The 17147-nt window shown below is 41.4% G+C and overlaps 1 protein-coding gene across 3 annotated transcripts in view; it reads right to left on the bottom strand.

The window, feature by feature from the left end:
• INPP5B (inositol polyphosphate-5-phosphatase B) overlaps positions 1 to 17147 on the bottom strand; it is a 199566-nt gene that overhangs the window by 30854 nt on the left and 151565 nt on the right. For all 3 annotated transcript variants that reach the window (XM_077481814.1, XM_077481815.1, XM_077481816.1), the window contains 6 exons: positions 14263 to 14364; positions 10219 to 10333; positions 8290 to 8406; positions 4695 to 4882; positions 3452 to 3563; positions 1571 to 1680 (listed from right to left, as the gene is read on the bottom strand). In XM_077481814.1, the coding sequence (XP_077337940.1) occupies positions 1571 to 1680; positions 3452 to 3563; positions 4695 to 4882; positions 8290 to 8406; positions 10219 to 10333; positions 14263 to 14364 (744 nt within the window). The remainder of the gene's footprint in view (positions 1 to 1570; positions 1681 to 3451; positions 3564 to 4694; positions 4883 to 8289; positions 8407 to 10218; positions 10334 to 14262; positions 14365 to 17147) is intronic.

Genomic DNA, 17147 nt, shown 5'->3' with positions numbered 1-17147 from the left:
TTTTACAGGAATGAATAGTTCCACATGTAAAATGCATATGTAAATTCACTATAAGTGTGTTTTAATGCCCACAGCTGCACAGAGGACTGTAGATCACATACAGAGATGCTTGTTAAAATGCTTTACAATGTAGCTCAATGCATCAAACAATTAATGCTAAGGTAAGCAGGACCTAACACAACATTGAACCAAAACGTATAAGTAGTAGTGAGCAGTAATTATAATAATGTGAGTACTGATGTAATTGCTGTAAATGCAATTCTGTCAGTCTAATTTTACAATCATGAGGTTATAAGTAGTAAAAACAGCTCTAAACTTGTAGTAAAAAATAAATGAGTTTGCAACAAGGGAAGGGCCATTACATTTATGTGAAAATATTCAATCCATTGTTTTCATTTCCTCTGTCGTTACAAGGATGGGTGATGTTGTGCAATCATTTTAACACAGCAGCTTGCTAGAACTGCTACTTAGAATGTGAATAGGTTGATTTGTATATGAATAGTACATGTTGCTGGCTTGATTTATCAACAAGCAAGGCAAAGTTTGCCAGAGTTAAAGACTATGTGCATGACTAAACAAATACATTGTAGAAAGTAAAATGCTTAAAAAAGGAGACGTATAGCCAAAGCCTTTTTAGCTGTACTTCTCCTATGGATAACAGGAGTGCAGTCTGTTCTGCACTCCTGTCACCTGTTTTTAAGCAACAGCGGGATGAAGCCCGCTGTCGGCTGACGTCACAGAGCTGGTCCTGGCTCTGAAAAGATCCAGCCCAGATGTCTGGACCAGGAAGTGGCTTAGCTTCTCAAGGAGCTGCTGAGAGCCTGAGCCAGCTGCTCTTGCCCCTTCACAGCCCAGTGCTACAGTGAGCACTGGAGGGGAGAGCAGAGAGCCACTGACCAACAGTCCCCAACTCTCTGCAGCCTGAAGACAGAGAACTGAGAGATCAGTGGAATTTGATCGCTCAGTTCTCAGTCTGCAGCCGTTGGAGGACAGATGCAGCTTCAAACTGATGCTGCCTCCACCTAGGTAAGTAGAATACATTTTTTTCACAAATACAGAACTTGTCTTTTAATGTTTGTCAAATCAAAACAAATGTCCTAGGGTTGGATAGAGCGGTGAAGGATTAGAACATCTGTCAATTTTTTACTGCTATCCAAAGTCCTGTTAGGGCAGAGTCCCATGAGGCATTGCAAGGTTGACAGTTACAAGCATGACTGCAAAAGGCATGATGGGACTTGTAGTTCTGCATCAGCTGGAGAGGCGCCAGTTTGACATCCCTGTGTTAGGGGATTTCCCCTTGCTTCCTGTCCTGCTGCCATTGTTTTACCAGACAGGAAGAGCAGGAAAATCTCTTGAATTGCCACAGTTTGATCAAACAGGGTACAAATTCCATTTGAAAAATGGTATTAATAACTAAGGGGGTTACAGAAAGGAGCCAATAAATTCAACTTGAACAATGAATGAATAAATGAAAAATAATTAAACAAAAGCAAAACCAAGTAACAACCTAAAAACTATACTGTATAGATGAGTGAAGGATAAAACTAAAATTACAATCTGATAGATTTACCTTGTATCCCACTCATCAGAACCAGTATCATATTTGTACGTTGGCTGAAAGTTTATCTCTCCTTCCGTGAAACCATCAAACGCTGCTTTTTCCTCCCTCTGCTGCTTCAGCTGAGATAACAGACCAGTAGTTAGTTTATATGAGTGTGAAACTGTTCAATAGTTTTACAGGGCATTCAAGTAGAGCTTGATATAATATACAAAAAGATATGTGATAATACTGAACCTTGCTAATAGAATTATCTCATTACAAACGTTCTGCCTACAATAGGTAACCACAGGGTGTGTTTTTAATCCAGAAAAGCCTCCTGATCTTTATTTTGCTTTGCTACTAAGGGCTTAAGTTCCTTGACTTTGCGGTGAACCCTGCACCCCAGAATTGAACCATAATCTACCTGTCTAATAAGAATGCATCAGTCACCAAAAGAGGCATTGCAGTCAAACGCAGTCAGTGAGAAGCAACATTCCTCTCACTTAAAAAGTCCCCTAGGAGAAACACAGGGAAACCACACCGCCACTGAATCTCTTCAGCTCCCTGGGAACTTGCAGGGACCAGAAAACGGCACACCACTGACCCTAGTGGGAGAACCAAGAGACATCCCTGTCCACAAAACAAGGACCCAATCTTCACCCAACACGGCAGGCTATGTCACAATAGACCAGTGATGGCGAACATTGGCAGCAAAGGTTCACCATCACTGCATTAGCCCTTGTACACACGGTCGGAGACTCCGACGGAATGTGTCCGATCGGACCGCTTTGTCGGATATTCCGACTGTGTGTGGTCTCCATCGGACTGTTTCCATCGGAGTATCTGACGGACCAAGTTTTCCAACTTATTGGTAAAATTTTCTGACAAAATGCTCCGATCGGACATACTCTGATCATGTGTAGAGAATTCCGATCGGACAAAGTGCCACGCATGCTCAGATCAAATTCCTAGACCAAAGCTATTGGCTACTAGCCTGAACGTAGTCCCATCGTAACGAAATTACGTCATCACGTTCTGAACGATCGGATTTTCCGACAACTTTGTCCGACCGTGTGTATGCAACAGTTTCGGACAAAATCTGACGGATTTGGTTGTCGGATTGTCCAACCGTGTGTACAAGGGCTTAGACTCTCGGGAACTCGATCCCCCCTTTTTAGGGGTCCACTGCCCTGGACCTGTACAGCACCCTGCTGGAAACTCATTGTTAAATAATTGTGAAGGTTCAGTAGAAATGGGATCCAGCACCGATCGGTCTCATTACAAGCAATCCCTGTTTAAAGTGGAAGTAAACTCCCCTATTGTTTTCAGCTAAGGAAGCTGCCATCTTTGCCTCTGGTTAATCTTCAACTGCTATGGTGCTGCACGTGTGATTTGTTATGACACCAGCCATTGGATGGTTTGATAGTTTGGCTGAGAGCACAGCCAATGTGCAGTAAGCATTACCGGCATGCCTTTTTTTTTTTAACTGTTTAAATCGATGGGTTTACTTCCACTTTAAATGCCTGCTAAAAAGAGTCCCGAACAGCCAAGTCTCTCGTGCAACATCACTGGATTGATATGGGGCTCAAGTATTAGGAAGGCTGATTTGGGCTGCTGCATAGAATGCATTAAAATAAAAAACCTTCTGCCTTTAGGACCACTTTAAGATAGGGAGGGGGGCTTAGAAAAAAAATTTCTGTGTACCAAAAGTAATAACAGTCACCTTTTGATGGCTGATCCATTTTAAGACTTCTAGAGTATAAACAGCTAACTAGATTCACATTTGGTTATACAACCTAATGAAAAATGACTGCAAAAACATACTTGTTTTCAACCTGTCAAGCCAAATCCTCTTTGTGCATTAAGTTCTATTATTGTTCTAGTATTAAAGAATACTGGTTCACTTCTTACCTGATCAAACTCATACATGGATTTATAGTCCTTAATTTCAATAAGTTTCTTTACTTTCTCCACATCTATGTCCTTTAACCGGTAGTTTAGATCTCCAAGCCATAACACAACACTATAAAATGTAAAACAAAATGTTGCACCATTATTAACATGTATACACACAAAGGTCATTTAACACTGACACTAGCATACAATACTCATCATCGGCAGAAAAAAGGGAAATCTTCCACAGAGCTTGAAGCCTAAGTTAAAAAATCAGCACCAGCGACAATATTTACAATCATTGTAATGGTCCCTGATTCTGGCTCTTGCTTTGGTTGAAATCTTCTGTCCTCTGATGCCCCCCTGCCCCACAGCGATAGTCCTCTGGTACAGCGGAGGTTAATAGTGCCAAGAGATCTGTTATATGCACTCGTCAACAGTACTGACTATGACCGCTCCCCTCCTCCAGTCACAGAAGTTGTACTATAGTTTCTATGAATGATGCACAAGCAATGAATAGAAGAGGTAGACCTTTAATCCATCCAACCATCACCAAACAGCTTATCAGGATGCTTCCAACCTCCATATCAGCTAATCAGAATGTGTCCAATCCCCACAGAAAAATAGTGGGAACAACTGGAGTGCAGAAACAGCACTGGAAGATACAACACTCTAGTTTTCCGAGTGGTGCACTCCATCAATTAATCAAGTCAGTCTCTGCAGCAGATAGCTAGGAAGTCACTAATGCTGCAGGCAAGTCAGATAAATAATCAGCAGGAAAGGGCGTGCGAGCATGCTTGTGGCCTCTGATTAGATTCAGCAAAGAACTGGGTGATTTGGGTCATAAAACTTCTTGGCGTGACCATGGTGCATACCACAGCCAAGTTCGCAAGTGTGAGCTGGGGGCAACCAGTACAGAAGGCCTGTCCCCCTCCCTTGTGTCCATAATGAGACATGTTGTGACCGCATGGCTGTAAGGCAACATAATGGCTCAGGGTAAAAGGAAAGATTCAGGTGGTAGTAAAACCTAAAAAGGTTAAAGGCTTTGGGTATCCCCCTGGATGAGAGACATTTTTTTTCTTGAACGGTCCTGCTTCCCCACTTGAATTTAAATAAAGAGGCCCTGAATTCCTTGAATTGTTTTACTTCATCAGAAAGTCAACACATAGTAGAGGTTAGATCTTACACACTTTAAAGTCCTTCCTTTCTTTGTCACGTATTTACAGTGAAAGTAATGAGATATCTGAATAGGAACACATACTCGTGTTTGTGAATGGTCAGAGGAGGGAGTGTTCGATCCACCTCGGGAAATTGCATTCTGGAGCAGATGTCTCTGAAGTCCTGATTCCTCCTTTCATATTCATCAACATGGGCGGCCAAGTGCGAGTTTATAACACAAACGTGAGTGTTATGAAACCGGAACCGAACGGCTACACCTCCCTTGTTACCCTGAAAAATAAATGTACTATATATGACTCAAAAGACAAAGAGCTTTGAGATATGTCACAGAGTGGAAAAGCAAGCCTTCTAGACAAATGAAAGAGGTCCATGTGTTTAAAAATCCGGTTTTCTGTGCAACCGCAGTTGCAAGCAGAAGCAGATTGTTGATCCTGCAGGTGTTTATATTGTGGCATGGAGAGTATATCAGATCCTGCAGCTCTTCCCTGCTGCCTTTACACCGAGAACTGATCAAAGACGGCTCAATTCTCGGCTCTGCTCTGAGCAGACAGCTGTGACTGTCAGACTTTCGGTTTGTTATTTAAAAAAAAAAAACACAAAGCTTTGCAATCACTATATTGCCAAAAGTATTGGGACGCCTTTACATACACATGAACTTTAACCACTTCAGCCCCTTTGCTGGTCAAAGACCAGACCACCTTTTGCGATTCGGCACTGCGTCGCTTTAACTGACAATTGCGCGGTCGTGCGACGTAGCTCTCAAACAAAATTTATGTTCTTTTTTCCCCCACAAATAGAGCTTTCTTTTGGTGGTATTTGATCACCCCTGCAGTTTTTATTTTTTGCGCTATAAACAAAAATAGAGCGACAATTTTGAAAAAAAAAACCACATTCTTTTTTACTTTTTGTTATAATAAATATCCCCAAAAAATATCTAAAAAAGCTTTTTTTCCCTCAGTTTAGGCCTATACGTATTCTTCTACATATTTTTGGTAAAAAAAAAAAAAAAAAAATCGCAATAAGCGATTATTGATTGGTTTGCGCAAAAGTTATAGCATTTACAAAACAGGGGATAGTTTTATGGCATTTTATTAATAATTTTTTTTTTACTAGTAATGGCGGCGATCAGCAATTTTTATTGTGACTGCGACATTATGGCAGACACATCGGACATTTTTGACACATTTTTGGGACCATTGTCATTTATACAGCAATCACTGCTATATAAATGCACTGATTCCTGTGTAAATGACACTGGCAGTGAAGGGGTTAACCAGTGGGTGGCAGTGTAGGGGTTAAGTGTTCCTAGGGGTGTGTTACTAACTGTGGGGGGCTGGGCTTTCATTTAGTGAACACTGATCTCTGCTCCAATCACATGGAGCAGAGATCAGCGTCACTAGTTGCTAGGCAGAATGGAGAAATGCTGTTTACACGGCATTTCCTCCATTCAGCCGTCCCGTGAGATGATCGCGGGTATGCCCGCGGCGATCGAGTCCGTGGGACCCACGACCGGACTCACAGGGGTCCCAACCGGCACATTTAAAAAGGGACATACAGGTACGTCCATTTGCTGCCCGTGCCATTCTGCCAACGTACATTGGCGTACGCTGGTCGGGAACCGGTTAATGGAGTCTTAGTCCATAGGGCAGGGATATGCAATTAGTGGACCTCCAGCTGTTGCACAACTACAAGTCCCATCATGCCTCTGCCTCTGGGTGTCATGCTTGTGGCTGTCAGAGACTTGCTATGCCTCATGGGACTTGTAGTTCTGCAACAGCTGGAGGTCCGCTAATTGCATATCCCTGCCATAAGGTTTAGTACTGAGTTGTCCCACCCTTTGCAGCTATAACAGCTTCAACTGAGGTCAGGACTTTTTGAAGGCCAGCCAAGTTCCTCCACCCCAAACTTGCTCATCCATGTCTTTTTTGACCTTGCTTTGTGCACTGGCCCAGACCATTTGGTGGAGGGGGATTATGGTGTGGGGTTGTTTATCAGGAGTTGGACTTGGCCCACTAGTTCTAGGGAACTCTTAAGGCATCAGCATACAAAGACATTTTGGACAATTTAATGTTCCTAACTTTGTGGGAACAGTTTGGTGATGGCCCCTTCCTGTTCCAACATGACTGCACACCAGTGCACAAAGCAAGGTCCATAAAGACATGGATGAGCGAGTTTGGGGTGGAGGAACTTGACTGGGCTGCACAGAGTCCTGACCCAATAAAACACCTTTGGGATAAATTAGAGTGGAGACTGTGAGCCAGGTCTTCTCATCCACATCAGTGCCTGACCTCACAAATGTGCTTCTGGAAGAATGTTAAAACAAATTCCCAAAGAAACACTCCTAGATCTTGTGGACAGCCTTTTCAGAAGAGTTGAAGCTGTTATAGCGGCAAAGGGTGGGCCAACTCAATACTGAACCCTACAAACTAATGCTGGATTTACACCTATGCAGTTTTAGTGCTTTTTGCATTTTGCACTACAGTCCATTCACCATGGCTTCCTATGGAACACGTTCTGTAGTGCAAATCTTCAAAATGCAAAAAGCACGAAAACTGCATAGGTGTGAATCCAGCCTAAGACTAGGATGTCCTAATACTTTTGACAATATAGCATTTTCCATAGATTTTCTTTTTTTTGTATTATGTTCAGGGCTAAAAGTACAGATTTGAAAATAATTTATATTCTAGCAGGTAAACAAAAATATTGTACATAAAGATTTCATAATATATATATATATATATATATATCCCTTGGCCCAAAAGGTGGCAAGTAGAGTTGCACTGATACTAGTATCGGTACCGATACCGAGTATTTGCACACGTATCGGTACTCGTGCAAATGCACCGGTACCTGAAACCAATCATTTCTGTCTCGGTTCTTTGAGCTGTCAGTGGGTCTCCCCAGTGTTAAAGAAGGCCAGTAAATGGAGCTGTCAAAAAAAAAAGCAGCCGGCGATATTTATTAACAACATTGCTCAGCCCTGAAACACTAAAATAAAAAGAAACATTGTTTATTTTTGTATATTTCTATTTCTTCATCTGCAGATCAAAGGGATGAACAAATGTTCCTCCGTTTAACCCCTTAATAACCCTTCATTTACTCTAATCAGCCTTAATTAACTCCCTATTTTCCTCCATTTAATTATTATTTTCCTGCTTTTTTTCTTTTGTTCGTGTCTATTTTAGGCTCCTTTCACACATGGAGCATGCGAACACGTCTGAGCTCATCCATAATAGAAAGTACAAGTCTGATTTAGACAGCTGGCTTACTGGCCTGCTGTAAATCAGGCCTGATGAGCAAGATCTCAAGACTATAAACTCCAGCATTACTTTGAATTCTGTGAAGTTGCTACCAGTTTATGCTAGGCTAAGGTTTCCTATACAGAGTGTGGTGTGATTGCTAAATCAGGTGCACATACTTAAAATGATGGTCATTTTCTGTGTATTACAAATATGATAAATTTGATTAAGAAAGCCAGAAATTTCATACACAGTAGAAACTGTTATTATAACTATTATAATACAAATGTAGTAAAACATTGTTTTAAAAATGCAGGTGCACACATATTAAAACATTTGGTGGAATAAATATAGGAAACCTATATAGGCTGACTTACATTCACGAAACTAGTCCTTCAGCAATACAAAAGTTTAGGGCATTTTAGGCACGCTACTCACCATCCTACCCATGATTCCCGTGCCTACAGTTTCTGCTTCTACCTCTGAGATGTGAACAGCCAACTCCTTCTTAATGTAGAACAGCAGCATAATTCCAACAAGTCTTATCAGCTTTATCTGAAAATGAATATAAAAAGTGTTGCACTTTAGTAAATGATACTACAATTAGCTGTTACAAGTATAGCTAAAAGCTTTCATGGCATACATCTTGTATACATACACTATCTATTAATAATTTACTTACATTCACATTGACTTCCTTCGCTCCTCTTTTTCCCTATTAGGCTACTGTCACACTGAGGCGTCGGCAGTAAAGTGCCGCTATTTTTAGTGGCGATATTCAGCCGCTAGTGGGGCGATTTTAACCCCCATCCGCTAGCGCCCCGAAAAAGGGTTAAAAGCACCCGCTGCAGCAGCGGTTTGGTGGCGCTGCCCCATTGTTTTCAATGGGCAGGGGCAATTTAGGAGCGGTGTATACACCGCTCCGACAGCGCTTCAAAGATGCAGCATGCAGAACTTTTTTTACCGTCCTGCAAGCGCACCACTCCAGTGTGAAAGCATCCAAACAAGAAGGCTGCTGCAGGTGAGGTTTTGAAAACCTGATGCCAGGTGTTTTTCACCTTAATGCATAGGATGCATTAAAGTGAAAAAAACACGAGGGTTTATAACCCCTTTAAGTCTGAATTTTCACAGCTGCCATCCAGTGGTTGTTAGCAGTGACATGAGTTAGATCAGGTTCACACTAAAATGCGGGTTTGAACTCGTGTGAGTTCAGCTGAACTCACACAATTTCAAACCAGCATTTCAGTCTGACTTTGGGGGGGGGGGGGGGGGGGTATTTCAGAGAGATCTGTGTGGATTCCTATTGAAATTGCCCCAAAATATCAAAAAGTAGTGCAGGAACAACTTTTTGGGATTGGTCGGCATCGCACGGATTTGGATGGTGCTGTTGCCTGCAATAGGCGCCGATTTGGCATGCGATTGGTCGGTATGCAAGGTCGGCATCGCAAGGATTTGGATAGTGCTGTTGCCTGCAATAAGCACCAATTTGGCATGCGATTTGACATGTCAAATCGCATGTCAAGTCAACCCGATGTGAACGAGGGTTAAGAGAGCAATAAAGAGCTACAACAACTTCTATGCACACATCATTTTGGGGGTCCATTCACACCAAGGCCAAATTATTTTTTTTCCAACAGGCCCAGTTCACACTAATGCGTTGGTATTCAATGTGCAAAGTTAAAAACACTGCACTTGTGCTCTATTGAGAACTTAAAGTTCCTTTGCTACAATGGTAGGGACTCTAATGCTGGCCATACACTATATGAAAAATCGTCTGGAATTCGATCATTTAGACAGTTTGTTCGTTTTTCAGCCAATTAATGGGCACAAATCGGTAATCGGTTGGGACATTTTAGAGCCAAAAAAAACGAAGGACAAGTTTGGAAATTTAATGCTGAACAAACGATAAATTGAAAGGTTAATGCGTTTCCCGTCCAAACTATTTGCACTAGGTATATGTGAAAAAACAAACAAAAAAATAATGAATTTATTCCCATTGAATGATTCATCAGTCATTACATGATGTCACTATCATTAGCACTCACGGCTGAATGTTCGTTTTTCAAAAAATTGGTTCAATCGATTTTTCGTATAGTGTATGGCCAGCATTCGTTTTGCATTCAGATTCCTATGAATGAATGATTTGTTTGGGTAAGAGGAGACTCACACAGCTGCACCAATTTCAAATTTGACAGGAGCTGACCAAGAGAAGCACCCCTGGCTTCTGTAAAAGGGGTGGTGGCCTGGGGGTGGGAGCTGCAGATTCTGACTATGCTTCATGTTATATGCTAAATATGGGTGTACCATTAAACATACTTAGAAAAGTGGAGTTCTGTATAAAGATATTAAAGTGTATAATATCCATACCTTTGCATATTTGGCTCCTGGGTGTAATGCTTCAGATACTGCTTTGAACCATTCTTCTTCCTTGGGAGTGTCATTGAAAAAAAATGCTTCCTTGCTTAGGTCAAGTTCTTGAAACCTGTGACAAAAGAAGACTAATTAATGCTTTCATAAACAGACTCTATCCGTATTCGGGTTTCCTGGCCTGATCAGAGTTGGCCAGCATTGTGATTCTCCATGTCACTAGAACCACTGTATGCTACTTGTTTGTATGTGAACAATAACCAGAGTTTAATGGGCTACCTATCGCCTTTCTGGGGTTCCTGTATTGTGGAGCACCCGCACCCCAAATAACTTTTCACCTTACATAATACATCACTTTATTTCCTTTTGTTCCTTCTATCACGTCTTTCCTATTTCTCTTTTTTAGCTTTATCCTTTTCTTTCCCCCCTTTTTTATTATACTTTCTATCTACAATATGTTTTCTTTCCATGTGTGAATAGTAGGCAATTGAGTCTCTCTGAGGTACTTTCATATGTCATGCCTGTCCAAACCTTTTTCTCTAACTTAATGAATTGTCATATTTGAAATTTTTTTTATTTTTTTTTGTGTTTATTATATTACTAACTTAGTGGATTTTTAAAGAAAAATTCATTTTGACTTACCTGTAAAACCCATATCTTGAAATACAGTACAGGACACGGGCTGACTATTTAAAGTCCCTGGGTTATAGGAATGGTACCTTCTGGGGACTGGACACTGGTAAGCTTTTCCTTTGTTTTGTAGCAAGCAATGCAGAGTAACACAGAAATGGAAGGGCGTCCATGTGCCCAGTACAATACTCCAAAATATGGAATTTGCAAGCAAGTCAAAAATTATTTTATCCTAAATGTACTCCACAAGGGACATGCTGATTATTCATGAAACCTGGGATGTCCTCAAGCAATGAATGAGGGTGGGCAACCACTAGGCAAACATAAACTGTGCCAACAGACCCAACAAGAACAAAGATCAAACAGATCCAACTTTTCAGCGTGCCACTGCAAGATCCTTGCTTCCAATAGCTGCATCTGCAGAAGACAGGACATCCACCTAGTAGAATTTTGAAAATTCTGCACAGAGGACCAGGTGGCAGCTTTACAAAGCTGGGGGGCAAAGGGTTGATGTCCCAGGAAACAACACCAATCTGGGGTAGGTGTGTAAATGCGCAGGTTACTTTGAGGTATACTCTGATGGCTGTGACTACATCCAGGCAGTGAGGAGCACTTTCTTTTGGGTGCTTTGGAGCAGGGCACAAAGGACTATGTCTTCACTGAGGTGGAAGAATGATGCCACCTTAGGAATAAATGATAGCCTTGGGTGTAAGACAACCTTGTCCTTGTGAAGAATGAGGAATGGCTCCTTACAAGAGAGAACTGCTAGCTCAGAGACACGTCTAACAGATGTGATAGCAACCAAGAAGACAACTTTGCATGAGGGATCCTTTAAGGGAACTTCCCCGATAGGCTCAAATAGTGGTTTCTACAGGACTGAGAGAACCAGATTGAGGTTTCAAGGCTGTAAGGAGGGCCTGATTTGAGATACACCTTCGATAAAGGTTTTGACAAGGAAGAGTGAGGCCAGAGGTTTTTGGAAAAGAATGGGCAAGGCTGAAAATCAGAATATGAAGCACAAAGTAATCTCTGGGACTGAAGTGCCTGTGTTCACAGCAGAAGGATTTCCAGGTATGATGTTAGATCTTTCTGTAAGTGGCATTTCTTGTTTTTAGTAAAGCAGAAATGACAGACTTACAGATCCCCGCTTTGTCCCTTAAGACCTGGGCGTCAACAGCCATGCCACCAAAATCAGTGACTGAGAATTAATTAAGATGGAACAGAGGGCCACGAGACAGCAGGTCTATCCTGTTGGGAAGAGACCAGATGTCATCTGCTAGTAGCTGGAGTATGTCTATGTACCAGGTTCTTCTGGGCCAGTTTGGTGCAATGAGAATCACCAGTTTGTTACTCCTGCTCTAGTGTGTGGAGCAGGTGAGGCAAAATTTGCACAGGAAGAAAAGCATAGGTTGGCATGAACTGAGACCAGGGAATTATCAATGCATCTGAAGACAGTGCTGGAAGATCCCCTTTTCTGTTCACAAACCAAGGTAACTTGTTAAATCTGGAAGCCATAATACTACATCTGGGGTCTCCCATCTCTGTCATATCAGGTTGAAGATGTTGGTGTGAAGAGTACATGCCCCTTCATCCAGGTGGTGATGGCTGAGGTAATCCACCTTTCAATGTCTACTCCTTGAATGTGGACAGTAGAGACCACTGGACAGTGCTTCTTCAACCATGAGATGATAAGGCTTGCTTCCTTCAAGGCTGTATGACTCCTGGTACCCCCATGGTGACTGATGAAAGCCACAGGTGTGGCACTCTGACTGTACCCCGATTGGATGTCCTTGCAGAAGGGGAGTCAAGTGGTGCAAAGCTATCCTTATTGCCCTAAGCTCAGGATGTTGATGTGAAAATTGTCTTCCTCCAGTAACCATGTTCCCTGAGCTGTAAGATATTTGTTTAAAGTGGTGCAGAAGAAACATGCAATGTCTGTTCTGCAATAAAATAAGCCAAAGTGCTTGCTCGCAGTCTTTCTAATGCCCTGTACATAGGATCAGATCTTCCGACAACTTGGATGTGAGCTTGTTAGCGGAAAGTCCGACCGTGTGTATGCTTCTTTGAACATTTGTTGGTCGGACTTTCCGCCAACGAATGTTGGCAAGCAGGTTCTCAAATTTTCCACCAACAAATGTTTGTTTCGGACTTTCCGATCGTGTGTACACAAGTCCGTCGGACAAAAGTCCACGCATGCTTGGAATCAAGCAGGAGCCAGAGATATAACTAGCGCTTGTAATGGAGATATCACATACGTCTTGTACGTCACTATGTTCGTAATTGTTGGCCAACATTTGTGTGACCGTGTGTATGCAAGACAAGTTGGAGCCAAAATCCTTCAAACAAAAATCCACAGTTTTGTTGACGGAAAGTCCAATCGTGTGTATCGGGCATTAAACTGCACACTGAGCTGTGTATGAACAACTCAATATACATTTTGGCATTGTGGCTGTGTGCCAGGATGACTGAATTCCTCCACATGCCCAGGAATAAGGTCATCCTGCATCGGATGATCAAGATGGCCGAAAAATGGTACCCAAAAAAAAAAAAAAAGGGGGGTGGGGAATAAATTGCCGGTACCAACGTGAATTTGTCCACTGATCCCCGCTGAGCAGAACGATGGCTGGTCCGTGTCCACTCCACTTATTCAGAGCAGAAACAGCCCGCTGTCCTCTATGTACAGTTGGATGTAAATGGACCGCCTGCCCGTTCACTACCGACTGCCATCTGATTCGATCCGCCAGATGTATGGGGAATGTCCCTATCCATCTGTTTTTAGCAGATAGGATTGGATGTCGCCGGGTGACACATGTCCATTGACTTCTGGTGCTCCTTAGAGGAGACTGAAGGGTCTGATTGGGTCCTCTTGAAAAACTGACAGGTGGACCCAATCGGTTCACTAGTGTGAAAGGGCCCAAGACTAAGACGGCAGAGTCTACTACTTTAACAAACAATTTTTTTATGAACTCTTTTTGTACTGGATAGCAATGATTTTAAGAGGGGTGAAAATCTTTTCTGCATTGACCCAATCATTGTAAATTGACCATTCTATTTGTTTATAAACTAGGAATATTTTTTTTGTTTTTATATTTAGCAGGTCTCAATAAATCTAAAATAGGCATGGTGAGATGGAAGAGATTCCAGTGTGACAATACCAAGGCTTTTACACAAAGCAGAAGTGAGCATATCAACACTGGCAAGCATATTTTGTGAAGCTGTAACATCAGGCGCATAAGAGCTTAGAGGTGAGAAATCTTCTTAGCTAGCGATAGTGGAGCTGGAGAAAGTTTGTTGCACAAACTAGTATCTGCCGTTGGAGGAGGTTAGCACTTTTACAGTACTGATGTAGTATATACAGCTGAGAATGAGTCCAACAGCTACCTTACAAGTAGATTCAGAACTGATAATACATACCCAATACAGTATACATCTGGTGGTTCAACATCTCTACTTAGCCATGGTTGCAAACTTTCCTTAGGTGACTGTCCATTCACATTGTACGTGCCTACAAAAAACCTAGACAAAGAGAGAGCTACAATTGAGCCATTATGCAAACTGTCAGATGTACTTAGGTGTTACATGGTAACGATAACGGTTACTGAAGTAGCAAAGTCACTTGTAATGTTCAGTTGATGTGCACCCTTTAAGCTTAAGTAGACCATCCAAAAATACAATGTAAAGACTAAAACTAAAAACATTTATTTTTTCTAAAAATGTCATACTATTTTAATTCTTTACCTTATTCTAGGTACAATTTCTGTTTAAGGCAGCACAGTGGTAATACTGCCACATGTCTGAGGGAGGGATTTGGTAAAACATTGGCCATGCCCTGCCCACTCAACAACAGCCATTATATGCTATATGAAGTTAAAGATACTATGGATGGCAGATGAGGCGTCCCTATTGCCTAGAACACACGGGCCGAATGTCGGGAGACATCGGCCGGTTCAATAAAAACAGTTCGACATTCGGCCCGTGTGTATGTCAACTGGTCTGACAGAAGCCGGGCCAACGAGCATTCTGGAAAACCATTAGCCGACCATCTCCTGTCGGCACGCTGACCTGAGTGTTATGGCTGGGGGGGGGGAATTAAGGAGCATCCCCCCCATCAGAACACTACAGCTCAGTGGGGGAGATTGCTGTACTAACGTCGGACTGTTAGCAGCGGCTTTGACCGGAGCTGTCAGTTTTTTTAGTTTAACCCACTGGGTTGAAAAAAACAAAAAAAACACAACTATTAGTGTGTACCAGGCTTAAGGCTGTGATACTTTGAGTCACAGGGTTTCTGCACACGGTGGCTACAGATAATTTCCTGCTGTCCTGTACAGGATGCCAGGAGGGTGAGCAGGAAGCGATCTTCATTATATAACCTTTGATGTTCTTAGTCTAAATGCATTTCACTATATAACTGGGCATAGGACACACACATTAAATGTGACCATGTAAACTGTATATAGGTTCATGTAAAACAATTTTACCAATATTCATTAATATTAATGGATAAATCAGCACAGTAAACTTTTATAAACTGAACTCATTTAAATATGATTTGGTAGAGTGAGCTTCTCTGACGCCGCTGACTTCCTGCCCAGTAAACCAAAAGATAACTGTTACACTTAGGTTTCCTTTAGCCTGCCAAAGCAGATAGTAAAGACAAAAAAAGCGGCAAAGTAAAATTTATATAAACCCCAAAAATACTTTTGATGCACTTATAGATACATTACATAGGTTTTTGTGAATGTTAGCAGTAGTACTTTCACAGAAAGTAAATCCTTTGTTGATATTTATTTTCCATTTTTCAAAGTTTATACATTTCTAAAAGTTTTATACCCTTTATATTATTGAATACAGGGTGTACCAATAACACAGGAATGCCTACCACTGTTATTGGTACCACAATTTGTCTTTAGTCTCCTTCTCTAACTGAATCATCATCTGGTCTTAACAGAGCAGCAGTGAGGCAGAAAGGGGATGAGTCACTCATCCCCTTTCCTCAGGCTTATTCAGTTGTGTGTCAATTTCAGCTTGAGCATGGTCAAGACAGTGGTACAAAAGCTCTTGTATCCATCTGAACTATGGACTTTTAACATCAAAGGATTTTGAAGTTTACAGCCAAGCTCCAGGGTTTGTGGTATTTGGAAGTTTTGGAATGGTGAGCAGAAACCCAGTTGTAGAATTGACACAATGGCCCATACTAGAAGAGCTTGTCTCTTTAATTTGTGCTAGCAGACACACACTTTTAGCCTGCAGAGCCGATCGAGCACTGCAGAGCTGATCGAGCAGCTAAAATCCAACAGGGTGGTCGAACAGAAGTGATTACAGATTTTATCTCAGGGTTCTTCTTTGACAGGAAAAACCTGTGGAATAACCTTCAGACGACAGGAGTTCCAAATTAATATTTATTAAAACACGTAATTATGGGAGAGCAACACCCATAAAGCCGGCCGGTGTATGCTCTGGCAATAAGTATCACATCAGCCCCTTATATAGGGTTTTTTCTCAAAAAGCTACACTCATATACATGGCAGATTGCCTGCCAAATTGTCTTGATAAACCCATTGGTAAAAGACCAGGATATTTACTTACAGTGGTATATCACACAAACCTAAGCAGCCATTTTAGCTACATTTATGTAAAAGTATCATAATTAATATATGCCTACTTATAAATAAAATTATATAATATTAATATATATCTATATATATATATATATATCTATATATATATATATATATATCTATATATATATATATATATATATATATATCTATATATATATATATATATATAGATATATATATATATATATATATATATATATATATATATTTATTTATATTTACCACTATCCATGTATATTATGATGTGGATCAGTAAGGATCATATGTTGTCCCTAGTAGTTCATCGGTAGATCGACTTCTGTTCAACCACAGTGACCATACATGGATACAAATTCAGCCAGTCTCTGCTGAATTGGCTAAATTTCAATTCATGTATGGCTAGATTAAAGTGACTGTAAACCTCAGACATGAACACAGCATATCCATCTATAGTGTGTACTTGTCTCAATTAAGAGCACAAGGTTTAATTTCTGTCTACTGCTTTGTATCTCTGCTATCAGTATGAATCCCTTCTAACAAATTTTCCTGACACCAATGGTGACAGGGGAGGGAGCTCCAGCAGATTGAGAGCCCCAGCTCCCTTCCTGTGTGAAGGGGGTCGTGTCTCTTCCCTCCAATCAGCTCTCAGAGCTCTCCTCACTGAGCTCTGCAGTGTAATTTTAGCTCTCTGCCCCCTTT

The sequence above is a fragment of the Lithobates pipiens genome, unplaced genomic scaffold (genome assembly GCF_037356315.1).
Source record: "Lithobates pipiens isolate NorthernLeopardFrog02 unplaced genomic scaffold, aLitPip1_a1.2 Scaffold_16, whole genome shotgun sequence".
Classification (NCBI taxonomy): domain Eukaryota; kingdom Metazoa; phylum Chordata; class Amphibia; order Anura; family Ranidae; genus Lithobates; species Lithobates pipiens.
The sequence above is the reverse complement of the archived record's forward strand: the minus strand, read 5'-3'. Positions and strand labels throughout refer to the sequence as shown.